Source organism: Python bivittatus, unplaced genomic scaffold, assembly GCF_059951505.1.
Source record: "Python bivittatus isolate LINGU-HERP-01145 unplaced genomic scaffold, Pbiv_v1 ctg000070_np1212, whole genome shotgun sequence".
Classification (NCBI taxonomy): domain Eukaryota; kingdom Metazoa; phylum Chordata; class Lepidosauria; order Squamata; family Pythonidae; genus Python; species Python bivittatus.
In genome coordinates this window covers 40,639,170-40,662,891 of record NW_028277034.1, presented here as the reverse complement: position 1 = coordinate 40,662,891, position 23,722 = coordinate 40,639,170, and the positions used below count along the sequence as shown (strand labels likewise).

Here is a 23,722-nt window from a genome sequence, read left to right as displayed (position 1 = left end):
CTGAAGGATACATTACCTGTTTTTAAATTATAGGATTTTTTTGTCTCTGTTTGTGTTTCCATGTAATTCAGCATACGTAAATTTTATATAAAGTAAACATTCCTTTTGTATGTCTTTTTGGTCATGCAAAACATATTTTTCAGGTGATGCTCCATCTTACAAAAACATTGCTGAAAAGTGGGTTATAAATCTATAATTCCAATTTCAGCTTTTTAATTAGTGTGGAAGAACTTGAATTTTTTGGTTTCCCTATGTCTCCCTTTTAAGGAAGAGAATTGTAGTAATACATGCTTTCTAAGTCAGTTGAAAGTATTCTCTTCAATCTGGTTGCTGCACTTCAAAAAGGATGTAGTGGAACTAGAGAAGGTTCAGAAAAGAGCAACTAAGATGATCAAGGGGCTGGAGCAAGTTTCCTATGACAAAAAGTTGTGAGATAGCTAGCTAGCTAGCTAGATGATAGATAGATAGATAGATAGATAGATAGATAGATAGATAGATAGATAGATAGATAGATAATGTCTAGAGGGAGGGGACATGATTGAGGACTACAAATTATCTGTGGTGTAGATAAAGGGGGCGAGGAGAAGCTATTTTATTCTTCCCAAAACACTGGAAGCAGAGGTCACTCAGTGAAATTGAAACTTGGAAGAATCAGGACAGAGATTTTTTTTTTTTTTTATACAACATCTAATTACACTTTTGAATTCACTACCAGCTTGGCTGGCTTCAAAAAAGGTTGGACCAACTCATGGAAGTCACAGGGCTCAATGGCTATTAGCCTTGGCTCTGAAGGCCATCTGCTGGGAGACTAGTGGGCTTCCTTGGGCAGTGGGTTTGTCACTGTGAGAACAGATTGCTGGCCTAGATGGGCCTAGATGGTGTAGATGTTCTTATGATACTGAAATGGGTATCAAGCCCAACAACATAAATTCTATTTTCTTCTATAAATTAAACAATAAGATATATCTTATCGTGGAGATGTGTTCATTATTAATCACATTGCATCAAATACCTTGTAAATAAAATCTCAACTAGATTCTTTGCCCTGAATAATAACTTTATAGTTCTTGGGCAAACATATTCTTATGCTTGCCCTCTGCAAAGGTTGGCTGGTTCAGCTTTTCCTTTATATGATGTTGACCTTGATATCCAGGAGAAATGGTAGAAGTTAGTTTTGTGCTCATCATATTCTATCCTCCTTTTGGAGAATCTAAAGAGACTCTCAGGTATGCAGGCAGGTAGGTGGGCAGATGGTTTTTGCATTGAGTTTCACAGTCCAGCAAGCACAACAATGTCATTTCAAGCAACAGTTTGTAAACATTTCTTACAAAAACTTGAGAGGAGAGAGCATGCATCACATTTATTTACCACTGTAAGAAACGTCCTCTTGTCTTTCATGATTAGTTAACGCTGAATTGTCTGTGGGAAAAGAAATTAAAATATGTATAGTCATGTACATTGTCCACTGTATTTTTTTTTTTTTTTGCTTTCAGTGATCAACTAGCAGTTGAACCAACCGCAGCTTTCTTGTGTTTCCTAGTGCTACCCACTTTGAAACATACTTCTTTTACTGTACACTTTATCACCCATTCTGAACCACACAGAGATAATTTCGCATCTCTCCCTCTTAGTGGGCTGTGTGTGCACAATTTGATAGGAGAAGATAGTATGGATTTGCCATTTAAGCCTAAAGTTTCAGGCATACATCCATATTGTAATGTGGAAATGGGTGAAAATTTCAGAATGGGATACAGCAGAGACAAATGCAAAGTCCTTCATTTAGATAACAAAAATCAAATGGACAGGTATAGGTTGAGGAACACAGATTTCTCAACTTCACAGGTTGCCTGCCAGACTCAGCTCTCCCTATCTATTCCTTTTGAGAAATTCAATTTTTTTTATAACAGTTTGTCTAAAGCTTTGTTAAGCTTTTGCTATAGTCCATATCATGATACTGGTAGTCTCATTAAAACTAGATAATCCTTAGGTTACGATGGCAATTGAGACAAGGATTGCTGTCACTGAGCAATGCAGTCGTAAAGTGTGATGTCATGTAACCGCATCACTTAGCAATGGCAATCCTGGCAGTCCCAGTTGCTGTCATAACTCTAGGACCACGTGGGTCATTAAGTGGGAAGAGGTGAGAGTCTCAGGCCAGGAATGGGAGGGTGGTGCCACAGGCAGGTGCTATGGAGTATGGGCAGGTCAGCAGAGGCCGTGTGTGGGTCAGTGAAGGCCTTGGGAGGGCTGTTGAAGGCCTTGGGAGGGTTGGCAGAGGCTGTGGGCAGGAGGTGATGTGGGCAGGCGCATGGGTGCAGGTGTGTTTGTGTGTGGGGTGCTATGGAGTATGAGATCCCTGGGATGTCATACTCCATAGTAGGCTCCTCAGGAGAAAAAAATGGCGCGAGTGACTTACTGAAGCACCTTTCGACCTACTCTGTCGGCTTCCCCATTGATTTTGCTTGTGGGAAGCTGGCAGGGAAGGTCACAAATCGCAATTACATGACGGCAGCTTGTCCTGACCTCATAATCCCAAGGAGGGCACCCAAGTGCCCAGATCCCAATCATGTGACCATGGGGGTGCTGCAACAGCTGGAACTTCAAGGATCAGTCATAAGTCCATGTTTTCAGCACCACAGTAACTTTGAATGGTCACTGAATGAATGGACATAAGCCGAGGACTACCTGTAGTTATTCTTTTGTGATACATATTTGTTGATGGCATCCTGGTTAGCAATATTCCCTTGTTTATTATATTATACTGTTAGAGGGAATATGATGTTCATTCTGTCTCATGTTGCATGTAAAAAAGGGAAGGGGCTTCGATCTTGGGGTTATGATTGCCATCTTGACTTTTGTTATGCCCCTATCATGAAGTTGGGTATATGTCTGTGCACACAGATTGCTCTTGATATAACATGATGTAATCATGTACAGAGCACTTCCAAAAACAGTCAGTGAACAAGATTTTTGAAAAACCAAAGAATGGACAATGACTGGTAGATTTATTGTATTTTTCACATGGTCTTTATAATTCTTCCCACTCAGTAATGTTATCCTTTGGGATAGTTCTGCTGTTCTGGGTTGCTGCAATGCATTGTTAACAACCCAACCTCCCACAAGAGGAGCTGTGTAACAACATTATTCAAACGAGCAGTAAAACGCATTGCAGCAACCCAGAACAGCAGAAAAAGGAAACAGACCACCTATACAACATCTTCCAACAAAATGGATATCCACACAACTTTATCAAAAAGTGCCTGACCACTCAACCTACTACAATACAACCAACACAAGCTATGAAAAGGATAACACTGCCATACATCAGAAACGTCTCAGAAACTACCAACAGACTATTAGAACCTCATGGCATCTCCATAGCACACAAGCTAACTAAACCCCTTCAAAACATCTTCAGCAAACCAAGAGACCCAGTAGCCCAAAAGAAAAAACAGACATGATGAAAACTCCTTAATCTCACAACATATGGACAGACTTAACCATAGTTTCAACTGGGAAACTGTTAGCATCTTAGACCAAGCTAAATCCAAAAATCCAGGAATTCTTGGAAGCTTGGTATTCAGACAGGGCAGTCATCAACAGGCACATAGAGATGAACGACATCTACGCACGATTCAAAAGAGACAATAGAAAGGAAAACAAAAGACCAGAACATCTCACCACCAGCAATCATCACCCAGATAAGCAGAGATTAACACCAAGATTACCACCATACAATCAAGCAGTAAACAATACCCTAATCAAGGAACTACCAGAGGGAAAAAATAAAACAAAACAAAACCCCCACCCCCACCAACACTGGCAAGGCATGCCACAGCATATAAACAGAGAGCAAACCCCATTCCATTCTAGCACTGAAGAAGTTACCTAGCCAGGTAACAAAATGTTTACCAGAAAACAACCAAGCTCAGAGAACCCCAAGGACTCCACAGGGTGACAGTAGTATGAACATGTGCAGATCCATCACCCAAGTGTGGAAATGCTATGGTTCCTGTATCTGGGCTGCAAAAAAATCAGAGTTAGAATTTTCTGTATATCTAGTGGCCATCCAAATTTTTGAAACTCAGATATGGGGATCTTGTGATGGCCTTGAGAAATGCCTCTTAGAAAACATGACAGATGTGGTTATGAGCTTACATGACATTGGGTATATTGATATATAAGTCTGTCTTCACTTACTTTTACGTCCAGCTTCGGTTGTTTTTTCTAATCTGTCTGTTGTATTTGCCTGGATATCATTGCTCTGAGAACTCTGGTCTGTAATGAATGAGCCCAGTGAATACACGTTAATCACAAGCAACATTTCAATATCACTTTGTGTTTCTTTAAATTGAAGTTGACTGGAAGAATTCAGCAGAGTGCCCATCCATACATTATCATATCCCTACAGGAAGCCACTGGTGGTGCTGTTTGGGTTGCCTTTGGTGCATTCAGCAGAATGGCAGGATAGTCCCCATTTTAAAGCTAACAATGTAACAAATTTTATCACACTTGCAAAAAGTAGAGAGCAGGGAGTTTCTATGAGATAATTAAGTGCTGAACGAGTGACCTAACTGCATGATTGGTTATTGCTGTCTTCATTGCATTCACGTTCTCACATTCTTCAGTGGATTCTACAATTTCCAGTGCACATTCCATGCCAGTAACAGGTGTTATCACTACCATAGAAACTCAGCAGCTTAGACACATCTCATGTGTCAATTAGTCTAGATGTTCAGTATGCTGACTTGAGTTATTGCAAAAAGTCTTGGAATTGTTAGATAGAATAAGTTATGGATACTCCATAAACTCAGGCTGTAGATGGCTATCAAAGGGACAGTTCAGTAAGTTCTGATGCTGAACAGTGTCTTCAGCATAACTCTTCTTTCTAAAATGCTAGCCCTAAGCAGATAGTAGTTTTCATATGGAGAACATTCAAATAGGAAATGTTTTTCTTTAGTCTGGATTAATACAATCGGTAGAACCTTCTATTTTCAAATATCTTCCTCAATCAATCAACTGAGATCTCAGTCAAAAGCAATCTATTCATCCCAAAATCTTTTTATATGTGAGGGATAAAAAAAGAGAAAGAGAAAAGGAGAGTGAGAAAAAGAGATATTCTGTATTTAAGTTTAAAAAAAGTAAAGAGAATGGGTAGCTGAACCCACTTTTAGCTCTGGCCCACCAACCAAAGTGTGACTTCAAAGGACCCTCAGTAGAAGAAAGGTTGCCCATCCTTGAATTAGGGGGCATGTACTGAGAGGGTGGGGTTGATCCTTCAAGGGACATATTCCCATTCTAGATTATGCAATAAAACTTCTAGTTCTTGCACTACTGAAAACTTAAAAGAAAAAACTTCATGTGACTTTTACTTTTAAAATAAAATGGGGAGGGGGCACACAGACTGCCACATAACATCATGTGATGGCAACCACTCTCTGAAAATATTGATACCCACTTTAATAAAGTCTTCCCCAGCCTGGTACTTTCAGGTATATTTGGACCACAGCTCCCATTATTTCCCACAAGTATAGCTGCTATAACAAAACCTTCTGTTTGTTCCCCTGCATGTTGTTCTTTTTATGTGCATCATTTTCAGCTCCTTCAGGAGGCAGAGCACAATAACAATAATATGATTTTTCTGTGATGAATCCCCACAGCTATCCTGGTTTCCCTTTTGATCAACTAAAATGAAAACAACAATGAGAATACCTGTGCTCAAGTGAATTGCAGGGGAGTTGAAACTGTAATAAGCTATCATAGAAGAGGGAAATCTGCCAATGTGGTAGTCATATTTTGTTTAATAGGTCAGTTTTTGATACTTGATTATGAATGAGATTATAAAAAAAATGTCCTACCTGAAATTACTGGAGCCAAGCCAGATGCTGATGTCATAGGATTCTTTGTTGATGATTCAGTTGTGCCTGCTGTTACTTCGATAAGATAAATGACAGTGTGTTAACTGCTGTTCTCAAAACATATTTGTCAAAGGAATAATCAGTATGCTAGTATGGGAAATCAAAGCTCTTTTCTCAACATCCTCAGGTCCCAGCAAAATAAATATATGTAGGAAGAACAAACAGGTTGAGAGGGAGGAGAAAATAGAAAGCTGTGATTGGACTGAGTTGATGAGATCCTAAAAAAAAGAGAGAAAATAATAATAATAATAATAATAATAATAATAATAATAATAAGAAGAAGAAGAAGAAGAAGAAGAAGAAGAAGAAGAAGAAGAAGAAGAAGAAGAAGAAGAAGAAGAAGAAGACGACTCGATAGGTGGATAAAAATGCCAAATCCAGTCTAAACATCTGGCTGACTGTGCAACCAATCATCATCATCATCATCATCATCATCATCATCATCATCATGGCAATGTATGAAGCAGTATATGGATTTGTTGACAGCAATTATATTTTGCAAAATAAAAAAATAGAAAGAGGTATAGTGAATGGTAAACTAGGCTTACGTATACTGAATTTTCTTATCTCACACCTTTAATTATTTTGGCTTGTTCTTTCTCACTCCCTTTCTGTGCTTCAAATAATGTTTGCTTACTGTGAAAAGGAATAACATGATGGCTATGCATGCATATGTGTGTGGCCCCAGCCTTTCAAATTGTCTCATTACCTTGAATCACTGTATCACTCATTTTTACGGAATCTGAATATTGTCTGGCATGCTTCTAGCAGGGCCAAGGCCCTTTGAAATATTTGTAGCTGCTTTCCCAAAGTTGATGCCCTTCAGAAATGTTGACTCTCATGTTGTCTGAGAACTATGGGAAGTGAAGTTCAACATACATAAGGAGTACTAGCTTAAGGAATCACAGTAACTCATTCACAATTTTAAGAAAATCTTTCTTTTGACATTTTCATTCACTATTTTAAGAAAATCTTACTTCTGACATTTTCACTGAAATAGGTAATGTAGTTGTGTGTTTTCAGAATTTCTTCATGAATGAATGAAGCAGATGTAATATTTTAAGAGAAATTAAAATTATCTGAAAGCATTATGCAACTCCACAATCAAGGTTTCTGTCTTGAGATGGGTTATGGCAGGATAAATTATTTCTGCACTTTCTTTTTCTTTTTCTTTGGAAAAGATTCAGCTCGAATCAGTTGACGCAAGGACTAGCTGAAGCTCCTATTGGTTCATGCCCATAACATCACCCTCATATTTTCTGCTTAGCTGCTACTGTAATTTTATGATTTGTTTTTAGTTTTTGTGACTTAAAAAAAAAATTGTAACGTAGATGGACATGTTTGCAAATAAACATGCATGCTATACTTTAGATTTTGCTTATTGACTGCTCCAATATCAGCTCCTCCAATGAAGTAGAATCATGTGGATTCTCTATATATGAACAAACTGTCCCATCTGGATGATCCTCCCAGTAAAGGGAAAGACAGTAGCATTATATCAGAGATTGTGAGGTTTTGGTTTTGGTAAGTATAACAAGAACTGACAACAACTATTGTAAATAGAACAAAAAGAAAAGAAAAGCAAAGCTGTTAAATCGTTACTCTTAGAATCAGTTCATTTTGTGATCTTTTTTCAAACTTTTTTTTATTTCTGGGGCAGGGATGGTCTCTTGTATGGCAAAGAAATCTCCACAGCATCTTTCTGCAACTGGAAATGTTAGATTTATTGGACTTAACACTACCAGACCTGGGCTATAAAAATCTGGACATCCACTAGATGGCTGGAAATTAGTATAGATGATATTGTAGTTAAAAAAAAAAAAGATGCATTGATATGTAAATTTGTCTTCACTTACTTTTAGTTCCAGCTTCAGTGGCCTTGTCTGTTTTATCTGTCTGGATATCAGGGATCTGAGAACTGTGGCCTGTTATGAAGAAGCCCAATGAATGTATGTTCTAGACAAGCAGCATCTCAAGAAAGAAACATCTTAAAACTGAGGTAGGCTGGATAAATTAAGCATAGTGCCCATCCACACAAGATCATATCTGTACAGTTAGTCCAGGATACCACCTAGCAAAATGGCAGGAGAGCCCTCACCTTGAAGTTAACAAAGTAACAAATCTTACCATTCTTGCAAAGAGGGCATGGAATTTCTATAAATTATTAACTGCTATCTAACTGCATGATTGGTTATTGTTGTTTTCACTAGTTTGTAAGTTTTGGATTTTCCAAATTCCAACCAGGAATCCATGTCAATAACAGGTGTTAGCACTACCATGGAAACTCATCAACTTAGGCATATCCTGTGGGCAATTCTTCTAGATGGCCAGGCTCATATTATCATATTTTGAACTCATTTGGGAAGACCTAGCTTCTCATATGTAGAAGACATGGGAAAGGTGGAAGGAAAGAGAAGATGACCAGCAGCAAGGTGGACTCAATTACAGTGTCAACGGATGCACTGTATCTGTAGGAAGACCTGACAGACCAGGCTGAGGCCAGATTTTCCTGGAGAAAATTTACATGGTCACTAAATGGCATGTAGTCAGTCTAGAAAGCATTAACTTTTGAGAGAACAACAAAATATAACAAAAAATGTTCAGGCTGTAAAAAAAAAGGATCCTGTCTTATGGCTGTGGATTGACTTGGCTTGGTTCCAGGGTTAGTTACACTAAGATCCATTGAAAACAGCTAAGCATATTTATTATAATTAATTTTTCACATAAATTAATGTGAAGGTAGCTGAACCTGACTGTAGCTTGGAATGTAAGGCTGTGTCTGTACCTCATCCATGTTATATCACATCTGTTTACTTATTCCACCCATTTTTCCCATGTTTAAATTACAAAAAATCTGCATGAATTGTCACATGCAACTTTCTCTAATAGGCTCTATGTTTTTTAAAAAATTCAACTATCCCTAATATACATATATCTGTATGCGGCTTTCCATATTCTTTTGGTTGTTTTTAATTTAACTAGTAATATTAGATGCTTTGGGCATGAACTTCCTGAATATACTTGATTTTGTGCAGTTATTGAACTTAAGAATAAAGGATAGAAAGTAGACTCTCGGTGTTACTGCAATCCATGTGCCTATTTTGGAATATGATACTCTAAAATAAATATTTCAGGCTCTAACTCTTAGGCTGTGTTTGTACAACAGGTTTAAGTAGACAAAGGAGGGAATTAGCTTGTTCGATGCACCCACTGCCCCAGACAGCATTGGAATTAGAAATTTAACCCCAAACAGCCTGGAGTTATTTTAGATTAAGTTGAGTGAATAAGGAATAGAGCATTAACACTGGATTAACTCTTTCTTTTGATTTAGCACAAAGAAGAGAGCTAGCAGTTAGGGTATCCTGCTTTTCATCAGTTGTCTGCCTCTGGCACATCAGTGTAAATACTTACCCAGGGGTACTTGAAGACCTGTTCAAATCAATCATGTAAACATCACCATACTGTTTTTTCTCTAATAAAAAAGCGGGTTTAGTTGCCCCTCAAATTTTTGAGGTCAGGGCTATCAAACCTATGCTGATTTCTCTGTCAATGCCCCTTGTGACAGCTTCAGACTTCTCTGTAGAGAGCAGGAATCTTGGTATTATTATCTACTTTCATTTCAGAAATATTGCAAAAACGAATTAGCAAGTGTTGCTGTATCATATTCAGAAATGAAAAACTGTTTGCCTTCATTAAAGTCAGGAATTTCCTAGGGATAATCCAACTTCAATTGTAGGCAGGAACACATAATGAATCACATTGAGAAGAGTAAATAGCACTCTGAGGAAATAATTGCAAACATAGTTTGCCCTATTACTGTTACCCTATTTTTGATAATAGCAGATTTTTTTTTAAAAAAGGAAAATACAACTCAAGTTAACTCTAAAGGACTGATGAACTTTAAAGCATTATAACAGGTATCTTTCAGAACCTCATCACTCCTTTTAGATTTTGAGAAAAGAAATGTAGGCAGAAAACAGAAGATGTGATAGAATAACAAAGGGATACAAAGGGGTTTTTTGGGGGGTTTAACAAAAGGTTAAGTATTTTTCTCATTGAGAAAAAGATGATGATAATTTTTCAGCTGTAATTGTTCGGTATTCTAGTTTTACTTGCATTGGCTGCCATTTTGTGAATGGCTGGCCTTAGTATTTTTCAGATCCCTGAAATGATCCCTAGAAGTAGAAAGTTTGAGAATGATTGATATAAAGGAAATACTAATTAAAATGATAGGGATGATTTACAGTATTAACCACAAGATAGAAGGCTTTCTCAAAAGACTTGTTTTCATCCTCACCCCCATAATGGGATTTTTCTTTTATAAAAGCACATAACTAACTTTGCCATCATTGAGGTAAAAGATACCTTGCATATATTAAAAAAAAAAATAGGCACTTAGACATCTGATGGATTTTCCTGATTTACAGTGCAACCATATTCATTTAATGAGTCTTTTGCCCAGATAGGTGAATAGGATTGGAGCCTTGACTGTGCAGATTTTGGCTGGTTTTAAAATAATATTTGGTGTTTTCTTGTTTTTGACTTTGTTTTACATTATGCCCTGAAATATGATATGATAAAAAGTGGTACAAAAATAATCTTAACTTAGTATTTATTTCATTTCATAGGTTTCATTTATATCCTGACTGTCAGCTATAGTGAAATATAGGAGGAAAATCACTTGATTTGTATTTTTAAAATAATGCAAACTAATTCTTACTTTACAAAGTAACAGACAAATTGTAACTTAATTATTCCTTAGAATTAGAATCAAATGGAAGTCCCTAGCTTAAACAATGGCTACAAAAATTGGGAAAAAATTCATAGAAAAGTGTGCCCATGAGAAAAAAATAATATAGAAGTCATCCGTTAAGAAAATAGCTTCCAATTGTTTATCACATTCCAAAGTAAGTGTGTGTGTGTGTGTGTGTGTGTGTGTGTGTGTGTGTGTGTAAAGGTTTGATGTGTATGAGAATTTATTCAAAGGTTTTTCAGAGATTTAAAAAGCATTTACAAACCAAGCAAAAGCAATTACTGTTGGCTGCAATCTCACCTTATGGACCACAGTAGAAAAGTTGCGCTTGAAAATGAAAATATAGAAAACAAAACAGACTCATCCAACCTTAGATGAATACAAAACTGTATTATTATGTTCTGTCAGATGAGGTTCTTCTCAGAGGCTCCCAAGGAATTCCAAAGGGAAAAGCAAATAGGCTGCAGTCTGTAACTCAATTTAAGAAAGGGATAAATGCTTCTGGAATTCTTTCTCTCTCTTCCCATCCAACATAATGGGGCTAATTTGCCGTGAAGCACCTACCCATTCTTTGACCCTTCTAGCACCAAATCATTTTCTTTTTCTGATAGCACTGGCATTTTATACATCTAAGCAATTACTACTAGCAGTTTAAGACTGCAATCTCATTTTATAGACCAGAGAGCATCTGCAGCCTCAGAGCAGCATATAGTTATCTGTAGCCCTGTCTCTGTCCCCAGAGCACTTCCCAAAGTAATTTCTAATTAATACAAGGGAGAAATTATTACATATTTGGGTGTAATCATATTAATTGAATTTAATTGCATTTATTGGTTAAATCAAACCAAATTTAGGGGGGTTTTTTGGTTCCCTTATTTTAGAGAGTAGTCTCAATCTGCCACAAGTGTAGCTCTTAGTCCAAAAAGCTATGCACGCTTCCTTCAGACGTTTTGCTAGGAGTAAGTCTGATTCAAGAAAGCAAAATCATTTTTGAGTGGTCATGCATGGGATTTGGGTGTTACATACGGCATGCTCTTCTAACTTCTTTGTAACTCAACAACCCAAGTTTCTTTTTTAACTGGGCCTTTGCCTGTACCATACGTCTAGAAAAATGTTTAGATATAAATTAAGGGAGAAGTAGATTATTCATCACAACGTGTCTAAATAATTCATATATCTAAGACATTACCTTTAATGGTAGTAGTTGCAACCATGTTCAATGAGGTGGTAGCTTTGGAAGAAAACACAGAGTGAGTTTTATGCTTGGGAGATAAAGTGATCATATCCTTTTGAAATATGGCAATAAATTACATATTCAAGCATACCTGAAAGCAAATTTTAAATGTACTATTCTGGGTTTCCATCTTACAAAACTGGCTGTTCCTTTTTGTGCTGTTGCATCGGTACATGAAACTTCTTTAGCTTTATTATTTTAATATGCACCCTTTTCTCCCCTCTGCAAAACAAATTGTCCCCCTTTCCTTCAAATGTGGATACTTTTATTGCTCTTTTGAGTTATATTTCTCTTTGGTGCAAAGCAGCTCTAGGAGGCTGCAGGTCTGAGCAGAGGAGGGGAAAGCAGGGCTGAAGACAGCACATATTCCCCATTGCTTTCCCCCAGTTCCCCTGCCTGATAAAATTCCAGATGGGAATTAACAAAAGTTAGGCAGAAACCCAGTAAATTCCACTGAATCCAATGGGCTTTGCATCTGAGAAATGACATTAAAAATTGCCTATTCCTATCCATTGGGTGCATAATTTTGAACAGAAAAATGGTGAGCAGAAAGGAATACTCATAATAGACAAAGAGAGAGTTTATGTACTTGATCTATTTCTTGTTTCTGCAACAGAGCAGCCTCCTGCCATTACATTTATAGATTTCGACCAGACTATCAGATGAATCTTATTCTACTCCTAGCAGGGGTGTCTGCAGCATGAAGGGTTTAAAAAAAGTAAAAAACTGAAGCCTCGTTGTGATGCATATAAAAGGGGCAGGGGTTTGAGCAGATATTGTGGCCATCTTGAGTTTTTCTTTACACCAGCTCCCCACAGACAACCCTGAACCCTCGTTGTCAGGCAGCATCTTTCATCCCATTTGAGGGGGCATATGACACCCAACCCTGTATTCCCACATTCCACTGCGACTCAAGTTTCTGCTGTTTGAGGCAGCACTCCCATTCAGTCTCTTGTTATTCCATTACTGCATGGGGCTTCTATAAAAAATGCCTTGTAAACATGGACATCTGCTAAACGTGATCAAGAAAAAAATTACAAAATGTTTGTCTGATACCATAACGCCCATTCAGGCTTGCATCTCCATATCAGGCTTAAGTATGTAAGTCATATGGTTTGTGTTATGATGACACAAGTCATGTTTGGACATTTGCTCCCCTGCAGACATCTATAGTTGTGAATGAGCTATAAAAACATGGTCTGCCTCATTCTGATAACATCATTGGCACAAAATGACATATCGCCACAAAACAACAGATTAAAATATTAATTTGAAAAGATGCGTTCCCCAGCTGCAAATAATTGCCTGTCTCTTAAGCAGAGGATTAATTTATACTTGAAACAGTATCCATGCAACAGAATATTATAGAAATGTAGTACAGAAGCCTTTAATGCAATCAGTGGGTGATCAAGATTTTTAAAAAATGTTCATTTACACAATGTATATAGTTATTGTAGCATTTCAAGCAGTTGTTCATTCAAGAACTTACTGTTTGCTGCTGAAGTGGCATTCATCATGGGAGACCCTATAGAAAGTATATTCAATACTCAAGATTAAAATTTTATTTTGCAGTTTTAAGCTACCAACTGAGTTGAATAAATAGTTTGAAATTTAGCATGCCTTTTTTTTTTAGTATCAGTTGACTTACTTGCTTAATAATAGCAATATGGTTATATTAGGAATCCAAACTATGACACCATTTGAACAAATAATAATATGTATGGAATTTCAGGAAAACATTAATATAATGTATGCACAGTATTGTTAGATGCAGACTTCAATAAAGATGACATAGAGTTTTCTAGGAAAAAGATTATGGAATAAATATAGGGGGAGAAACATGACTGGAATCAAATATGCATATCTAAATAACTTAGAACTATTTCTGCTCAAACTAAAGAAATTATCTTAACATTGATCCACAACTAGAACCTTTCCCAAATTGACTGTCTTGAATTTATAAAAAATCTAGTATTGCATATCTATATAGGTGGCTACATTTTGGTTGAAATATTTATAGAAATAACAAAAATATCTTCAGATCTCCACATAGGCTTATTACATCTGTTTTAAACAGAGATAAAATAATAAAACATGAAATTTGATTAATCTGTTTATTATCTGCTGCAGGAGATGTTATTGCTAGATTTTTAAAATCATTAGAAAATAGTTCAATAGAGTTTGGTACAGCAAATATGGAATATTGCTATGTTAGGCAAATTGGTTTGTAAATTACATTGCCACAAAGTAGAGGTGTCACAAAATCAATTTACATTAGTTTGGGGGTGTTTTTATAAACCAGATGGAGCAGTGTAACAACAACAAGGGTGCATTGGAATATCTGCAAGAAATACCATTTGCCTGCAAGCAAGAACTGGTGGGACCACAAAACAAAGTAATAGAAATGAAGAAGCTAAAGTGCTCTGGGACTTTAGAATTCAAACAGACAAGCACCCGCCACCCAACAACCCAGAGTTAACCACTTTTAATAAGAAATACAAAAAAGTCTGGATAGTGGACACTGCAATACCCAGAGACAGCAGAAGAGAAGAGAAAGAACTGGAGAAAATCACAAAATATAAAGACCTGCAAATAGAAGTAGAATGACTGTGGCAAAAGAAAGCAAAGATAGTATCAATAGTAATAGCCACCTTGAGTGCAATCCCAAAACATGTGGAGCACCACTTGAATACCACTGGCATTGACAAAATCATCATCAGTCAATTGCAAAAGGCAGCTTTACTTGGAACAGCTTATATCCTGCAACGATACCTTTAACACCATCGAACAGCATTTGCCTATCCCAGGTTCTTGGGAAGGACTCAATAGGTGGATAAAAATGCAAACCCAGTCTAAACATCTGGCTGACTGTGCAACCAACAACAATAATAACAACAACAACAACAACCCCAAAAGCATATTTAAGAGTCTGGAGAATGTAATAGGACACCAATTTCCTTATAGACTTATACTGATGAGTATATGCCTGTCATTTGATTTGGATATACAGTCTGCTCTTGTACTGGATGGTTTTAAGTTAAATTATTTAAATTTTTTAAAAAATCTTTAAGTGTAAACTAATGTTGCAGCAAAATAGGCATCTAAAGATTAATTCATAACCTTATTATTTGCACTTTGTAATGTAAAGCATTCTTACTACTACCCCATTTAAGCTCATAAGGTGAACTGGGAAGAGAACTTATCCCCAACTTGGTGCTCTCTAATGAATTGAATGTTAACTATGCTGGGTAGAGAATGTGGACATTATACTCCAACACAGAGGGTAGACATTATGTAGGGTAAGATAAATGTGAAAGATAGTGCAAAACCTACATGGATGAAGGTAACTTTTTACCAGAAAGCTATGGATCTGGTCCAACAGTCTCACAACTGTATTGACCATCCTGGCTGTTTAGTTTCATGTAGTAATTCAGTACCAGCCAATTAAATGATTGGCATAGTAGAACTGCTGGGATGTCATGTCAACAGAATCAGAAGCTCAACGAAAGCCTGTAAAGAACTCTACATATGATAAATCCAAGGCTAGTCAATTCTGGGGAAACCATCATCACCCTTGTTTGTGCCATCTCAGCTTGAAGATAATTCAGTTCAGATGATTCTCCCATAACTTCTGAATGAGCTGATCAGCCATGCAGGAGTTTAAGGCTTCAGAAAGGGTTAGTTTTAAAGGCAACAGCAAGTAGGAGTGGGGCTAAAAAGGATTTCTTGGCTCTGCCAGTCTTGTGAAGTCCTCAGCTGATAACAGGGGCTGGATTTGCCTTTTTGGTGTAGCTTTTTGTGATGTGCTCTCCAAGGTCCTGAAAATGCTTTGTCTGTTGGAAAACTTCTTCCACATGGTTAAGTACAAACTCCCAGCTATGCAAAGACATTAGTTGTCAATGAAGGGTAACTAAAGGGAATCCCAGCACTTAGATGTAAATGCTGCGGAGCATAGTGCCTCAGTAAACCATACAAGCATGTGGTATAGCAACGTTGATAGTGTGGATATCAATAATAGTTACTTATTCTATAATTAGCCATACTATGGTTTTTGAGGTCCACGTAAGGTACTATCTGTCTCTATTAAATCTTATAGAAGCTTAGAGCTACAGATGTAAGGATCAAGTCCATTTCGTTATCAAGATTAATAGGACAATATTCAAATCCATTGATGTTTATTTTACAGATTTCAAATTTTTGTTGAGTCTAGATGTTCCTTATTTACTGAAGTTTTGTTGCTCCACAGATTCAGTTATTAATTAAATCATTATTGTGATATTCAGGTTCACATAAAGACCATTTCACACCCACACACCCTTTTACAGGGGGAGAGTAACTGTCTTATAACTATAAGTAACCATTCAAAATAATAGGAATACAAAGCCACCCCAATGGATGCCGTTATTTTTGTAATATGGTTACATATTGTTGCTTACCAGTAGTTTCTGAAGTATTCGTGGATATTGTAACTGTGGAATACAAAAATAATATGAGTGTAAATCATAAGTCTGAACCTCTTCTGTCAAAGAATTAGTTAACCATTAAGCAAAAGACACAGGATGAAAACAGAACCATTTTGCTGAGCTATATCTTAATAGTCAGTAATGCTTTCTTTTAATAATTCATAGGTATAGCATTAGAACAATGTAATGTAAAATTAAACAAGAAGAAACATGCCTAGTTATTCACATCATGAACAAAACAATTGAAATAATTACTAAATTAATTATACTTTCCCCTTCCACCAACCAACCAACCAACCAACCTGCCTCTGACTCTGATTTATCCTGATCTTAATATGACATTAGCCCTTCACAGTCTTTCCCTTCAAGTATTTGTTCAAACTCTTTTAAAGTTAGCCAGGTGGATGATCATCTCTATATAATTGTACGGTTAACTATGAGCTATATGAAGCATTTCCATTTATCTGTCAAAGTGTTCTGGCATTCCGTTTCATTAGAGTCTAGTACTTCAAAATATTTCAGCAGGAGTTGCTTCGTGAGAAGCTGGACCCAATGATATTCCCTTTTTTTACACAACTCTAAAAAGTGAAGGAAACCTGTCTGCAAGTGCCTCTTTTATCTGACATCAGACTGTAATGAGAGATGGACCTAGTTAGTACTTGGAAATTCAAGGCTATAGGCTAGACTAGAAAGTCCAAAACACATCTCAGAACAAAGCAATGTCAAAACATCTCTACAGTCTTGCCAAGAAAACTGCATGATTGCATCCAGGTAATCACCAGGAACTGAGCTGTGCTTGTAGGGATTTTTACTTTTGTTGTATATAAAAGAGAAAATTGTATTAATTATTTTGGTTTGGGCTAAACCTATTATACCTACAGTAGAAAGATTTTAGTTTCCAAGAAGAGGAATAATTTGTCTGCTCATTATAAAGCTGTACATTTTAAATAGAAATAAGAAAAAGGGGTGTTGTGCTAAGTATGTACTTATTCTTAAACCTGCATCTGTAAGTAGCAGTAGGTACCATGACTGTAAAACTGCAACCAGCTGGGATATATACTTGAGTTTAGCATAATTTCTTTTCAGTAAATATACTTAAATGTCCCTGTGCTTGACATCCTGACTGGGTCAATCTGCTGTGAAAGGCTTAATTATATGGCAGATATTATAGTGTGAAAAGGAAATTATAATGGAGAACCTAGGCACAGGAAAAGTTTATTGGCAGTTAAGAAAGATTGGAAAATTTCAGTGCCATGTAAATTGCCGTCTTTACTTCAAAACGTGTATTATGACACCAAAGGAGATGTTTAAGAATCCAGAGCAGGCAGAAATGATTATGTCCCTGTAGAAATGCCTTGCTGCTCACAAAATAGATATGCTGGGTGGGGTGTATCTGTAGAAGCAAGTGAAATTAATGGGATTTAAGCAGCCAAGTTGAATGCCTGCTGTGATGGAAGGCCCTTTAAGTGTTTCTCATCCCAGAGTCTTTGTTTATTGTCAATAAATTGAGAGGCAATTCTAATTTGCAATTCAAGCTTTAGATGATTAATCACTCTGATTAACTAATCTGTGCAGCAATCTTATGCACATTTACTGTGAGCTAAATCAGACTGGGTTCACGCTGTACTCAAGTACATAGGAGTTCTCCAATTTCTAAAGTTCATCTCATTTATTCTTCTCAGTAGGTTTTCCTATAGATTCTCAAGACATGGGTTTTGTGCTTAAAAGCCTGGTTACTTCTTCAGCCACATAGGTGGCACACTGTGTTGAGAAGTGGCAAGGGAGGAGAGAGTTCCCAGCAGTGTCGGTTTCTCTATGCATTAACCCAGGCCCCTGCACTGGTTTATCTGAAATTAAAGCAAAGGTGGAGAGTGTGTTTTTTTTGTTTTGTTTTTGCAGTGTTAAGCTAGTAATTTTCTGCTGGCTTTGCTCTTGCTTTAATATGCCTCCCAACACTAGGGGGCAAGTAAGTCCTTGCTCAGAGAGTGTTGCAGTCAAACTATGCTAGGGAAGGAATACTGGAAACCAAATCAACAAACGCAATCTTGACCCTCCCACCCAGGTTTCTAGTCATTTTTGTAATCTCTTTATAAAGAACTGAGCCTGAGTTGATTTTCTTTGCTTATATAAGCATCATGGATTGAATTCTAGACTTACCTGCCTCCTCACCTATGTTCTCAAGTGGGCCATTACCGTCTTCTCTATACACACATAGTAGTTCTAAAATGTAACCTACAACCATGATTAGAGCTGTGCTGAAAAATGCCTGCTTGCAGAGATGCTGCCATGCTATCTTTCTGCAACATAGCTAGTTGAGGCTTTTTAGCAGAAACAAAAGGACCCCCCACCTGCTGCCCCAACCTCCCATCTCTCTCTTTGCAAAGATGAATGCATACATCTAATGAAAACATGGACTGGAAATGTATTTTCATGCTCTTCTGTGTAGAGCACAGACAAGGGGATCTTTACTTCAGGAGCTGTGTCAGAGAATGAGGTCCTTTTTGAATCCTGATTTTGGACTCTCCTATTGGTCAACTGGAGGCAACACTGATGGCTGCAAGGTATTCCCTGCCCTCAGCATCTGAAGATCATTGTGATTGAATGCGGTAGAGAACCAGGTTCTCAAGATGGAGGGAGCACATTCCAGGAGGAAAGGAAGGGGTGAGACAAAAGGCAAGCCAGTCCAGAGCAAGAACGTGGGAAGAGGAAGAGACCTAGCCACTTCCTAGAATCTTCTAGGGTATATCCATTAGGTTAGCATAGTACAGATTTAGTCTGGCAAGATTCTGTCTACATGGTGTAAGCAATAAAAGAATTGAACTTGGTTGTATTGTTTTCCTGTTGTTCTTGTGCTGGGCCTGACTTCAATCAATTCTTTTATTGCTACTTCCATATAGACAGAATCTTGCCAGACTAAATCTGTACTATGCTAACCTAATGGATATACCCTGGAAGATCCCAAGTCTCTTCCTCTTCCTACAGTCCTGCTCTGGACTGAGTTGCCTCTTGTCTCCCCTCCTTTCCTCCCTCCTTCCTGAGAACCTGGTTCTCCACTGCATTCCATCACACCACCTCCCAGCTCATAGATACATTCCATCACAATCATTGAAGTTTGGCTTTCGAATGAGTTATGATCAAGTTGGAGATGGGATAAGAATTCTGCTGTATGTAAGTGCCAAAGGACAGGATGGCATGTGTTCCCTATACTTAGGGTGATGTCTAAACCAATTCTGTCCTAATACCAATCCTCCCTATTTCTTGAAAGATCTCTTCCTTCTTATTTTGTGCCTTATCTTCAAGATAGTCCTGAATTTATTCTTAACTTTTTTTATGATAGTGCTTTTGGTTTACTATATTGTTGCAAGGCAGTGGAAGATGTTGTTGGAGTTTTTTTTCAAAGAACCCTTAAATAATTTTGCAGCCTCCTAGTTGCGTGCACATCCTAATGTGAAAAAGGCCCTTGGAATTGTTCTCTAATAATGTTTTAATTGGGGATTTAATTGAAGCACAGGAAACCAGGAAGATTGTGGACAACACATTATTAAAATAAGACTCGGGACATTCACACAACTTGCCCACCTTAAAACAAAGGTAAGGACAAAAAACCTGTATCCATCTATGAGAATCCTTTGTTGGGGAAGTGAAAAGGACTTTCTTTTCAATGAAGTTGAAGGAAAATGATAAAAAAAGGCCCAGCATTTGCCTAAACATTCCTTTACTATAGACATAATTTCTCCATCAAAAATGGATTAGTATGGAATATACATACACACACACTGAAGTCAGAACTTGCAGCTAGGATACTGAATCATTAGCTACCACATATTTTTCAGTATTTGAAAAGAGCTACTATGCTGTTTTACATGTTGGGGGATTTGGTAGGTCTGCTTTTTATAACAACAATCTCTCTCTGCGAAATCACAAAAACAGAACTCTAGTTTTGAAATGCTTTGCCTAAGCTTTTTAGAAGGCCAAAATCTGCTCACAGATTTAGATTTTAGAACAATAGCCCTCATATATGACTAATTATTTATGGGAGCCCTAATGTCACTAGAGGGTTTTTTTTTTCCATGAGATGTGATTAAAATGCCACTTTTATTACTTCCAACAGGGCTGTAAGGATCTTTCTGCTCTGGAATTACAGTTTATATTTCCATGAGTTTCATTAAGAAAAGATATTAACCATGCATCACATAAATATATGCAGTCAAAATTTAAGATAGGGAGATCATGTTGTCAAGAGTTTGAGTTCACTACAGTAATTTAAGCAAACAACTATATGTTTAAGAAGCAGAACGTCGCTTCCATTCTGTTTAATCACTTACAAGAAGGCATGTTGAACCACAGTCTGGATCAGCTATCATGCACTAAGAGGAGCTAAAATCTTTTCTCCATTCCCATTTGAAGTTCATAACCCCGTCCTCTGGCACAGCCCCCTCCATCTTTCTTCTGGAAGCATCTTCTGTCCATCTAGTCCAGTATTCTACTCTGGAATGAAGTATGCAATATTCTTTTGTAAGATTTTGGTATAGTGGTTAAGGCATCAGGCTAGAAACTGAGAGACCATGAGTTCTAGTCCCATTCTCTCTCTCAGCCAACCACTTCCGAAAAACTTTGCCAAGAAAACTGCAGGGACTTCTCCAAGCAGTCGCCAGGAGTCAACACTGACTCGAAGGCGCTCCGCCCACACAAAAAAAGGATGCTTGGAGCCCTCTTTCCTGACATGCACCTCACAGCTAAAGTGGTTCATTCCTGCCTTTTTTCTTCTTTCCTCCTCAACATCAATTCTTCCAGCAGAAAAGCTAGCATCATTTTCATATTAGTTAATTATTGTATATAATTTCTGCCCTATTTCCAAATGCTTAAGACAGTCTCCTATCCTTTTACCCCCTCAAAAATCCTGTGCAATGGAATGGGCTGAGAGATGATGCCTGATCAAAGTCATCCACCAAGCTCAGAGCTCAGGTTTGTCTTCATACTTTTCACACAGTCCCTCAGCCTCAAAGGTGGCCTATGCATCTCCAAATGGAGATACATTTCCATGCCTGTGATCATGTGTACCTGACTATATTGAGAAATTTGGCAAGTATGATCAAGTCCTTGTATAGATGAAGAAAATCAAAAGAATATTTATCATTCCAGGCAGAGAAAAACAGCTCTTCTGAATGACAAATGAGATCCGGGGTTGTTTTTGTGTTATTCAGTCCCACTTTAGTGTGTAACTGGCTTGACCCTAACATCTAACTTCTACCAGAAGAATGGGATTACGCTGTGTACTGCCTGAGGAGGGTCATTGCAAATGCTCCCATAATGCAGTTATTTTTAGAATATCCTGTTATCTTTTATATGCTGACTGCTGCCACACCCACAGTGCTTTGTTCCTGACATGTTCCTGGAAGAAAATGATTGTGTTAGAATCACTGAGCAGCATTAGAGTTCCACATGAGCTTTTCAGTGAGAATGTTAATAATTGCTTCCACCCTGGATGGAAGCCCACAGTGAATGACATCCAAGAGAGTCCTTTCCCAAACACATAAGCAGATGAAGTGGCTGGTGACCAAGGTGCATCAGATGATGGTGCTATGCTCTGAAAGGTTATCATCCCTAAAAAAGTATGAATCATTGGAGGGTAAATTAAATCAGGAGCAATTTTTGGTACATCCAAAAATGGGAAAGCATCTATGAACAAGCTCTCCAGCAGCCTTTCTCTAGCTGGTAGATAATATTTTGGAAGACACTAGGTTCCTTAAGCTTTTTTAGTGGGTAAGGAGTGAGCAAGTGGGGGAGTTCTTTTTCTTTTCTTTAACATTAACTCTATTTTAGGGTTCATATTACATTTGTGAAGATTACCTGTCTCTGAATGGAAGGAAAGTGGCCACCTGCCTCTTCCCTCATTCATGGTAGATGCTTTGGTTTCCAGACAGGTAAAAGAGAAAGCAATAGTGCTAGATATGGAAATGTTGGTGCTTTTTTTTTTTTGTTTCCACAGTGATTGAAATGAACTTCTCAGAAATTTTGACTGCGTACTAACTAATGGGACTCAGTCTTTTCAAGAATGGTAAGACTGCCATTTATTTGCAGGTGTTAAGTTCCAACCTTTTCCATCCCCCCAAAATCAGAAAAATAAAAGTCCAGAGGGAGAAAAGATATAAGGAGTATCAATACCAAATCTATTATTTAGAAAAGAGAGTGACATTTTGTAAACAACAGCAAAACTTCTTACTCAAATTGCAGATCACCAAAAAATATACAGGCACTTACTACATCAGCTTGGAAGAAAAAAAGATGACCAGCTAAATCACTGGTTATTCAAGATACTTAAATTAAAACCTAGTCTGTACAAAGCTGTGGGAAATAGCCGGATAATTTGCTTAAGTCGATAAGGTCACTCTCATCTCTAATTTATGAAAAATATTAGAGATGCTATTGGGTCAACAGAAATGAGATTAGGGTAATTGTGTGAGCACTTTGGATTACTAGCAGCAAGTCTCAAGAATTGGATTTATTTCTGAAGTAGCTTTAGTGTCAGTACAACTTATTCAAATAAGAAGTAGGCTTGATGCAATAATTTTTAATGGCTCTGGACATTATGTATATGAATAAATACACACTTGCAAAGAGGAAGAGGTTTGAAAGTACAAACCTCTCTGCTCAAATATTTATAACCCACTTTGAATTCAGTCCAAATGCACACATTCTTGACCAGTCTGAAAATGAGGCTTGCTTTCTATCCCACCTGTTTGCCTGTGCCTTCCCTTTTGCAAGATAAGGGGACCTCTTTGGCTATGTCAGGATATTGATCTGTTACCACAAGAAGTATCTACACACAGCCAGCAGAGTCAGGGATGATTAAAGCTTTGCTCCTAAATATCTAGGGAAGTTAAGTTGATGATGGTTGGTCTACTCTGACAAGAAGAAAGTTCTCTTGGTTTCAGCTTAAGATAAAAGGTAAAGATGCCCTTAAATCAAGGTAAACTCCTGCAGTTTTCTTGGCAGTGTTATAGCATTGTTGCTGCCGTGGGGATGTTTAACAGTCTAAGCAAGAGCCATGGAATATCCAGATGGTCTCCTATCTAAGTACTAAATAGGCCTGTCTTTACATAGATTTCCAAGGTCAGCCAGGTTTGGCTGGGTGTTGATAGCTGCTGAGGCCTGGATAAGTTAAAAGGTAGTTGTCCTCAAGCTGAGCTTAACTCCTGCTTAGTCTTTTGAGTAACCATGCAGTTTTGAGGCTCCCGGGGGAGGTATGGAGAACTAAAGACAGCTCTGTGAAAGTGGAGCTGACAACCGTGGCAAAGATCAAGTCTCAGGAGATGACAGGATCAGCCATCTTGCTCACAACCATAGCGGAGCC

The 23,722-nt window shown here is 37.7% G+C and overlaps 1 protein-coding gene across 5 annotated transcripts in view; it reads right to left on the bottom strand.

The window, feature by feature from the left end:
• EMCN (endomucin) overlaps window positions 1-23,722 on the bottom strand; it is a 39,968-nt gene that overhangs the window by 10,225 nt on the left and 6,021 nt on the right. For 4 of the 5 annotated variants that reach the window (XM_007421654.3, XM_007421655.3, XM_007421656.3 and 1 more), the window contains exons 2-8: window positions 16,342-16,374; window positions 13,395-13,430; window positions 11,861-11,902; window positions 7,775-7,843; window positions 5,859-5,933; window positions 4,201-4,278; window positions 1,369-1,419 (exon numbers count right to left, since the gene is read on the bottom strand). In XM_007421654.3, the coding sequence (XP_007421716.1) occupies window positions 1,369-1,419; window positions 4,201-4,278; window positions 5,859-5,933; window positions 7,775-7,843; window positions 11,861-11,902; window positions 13,395-13,430; window positions 16,342-16,374 (384 nt within the window). The remainder of the gene's footprint in view (window positions 1-1,368; window positions 1,420-4,200; window positions 4,279-5,858; window positions 5,934-7,774; window positions 7,844-11,860; window positions 11,903-13,394; window positions 13,431-16,341; window positions 16,375-23,722) is intronic. The other variant, XM_088133024.1, reaches the window with a different exon arrangement.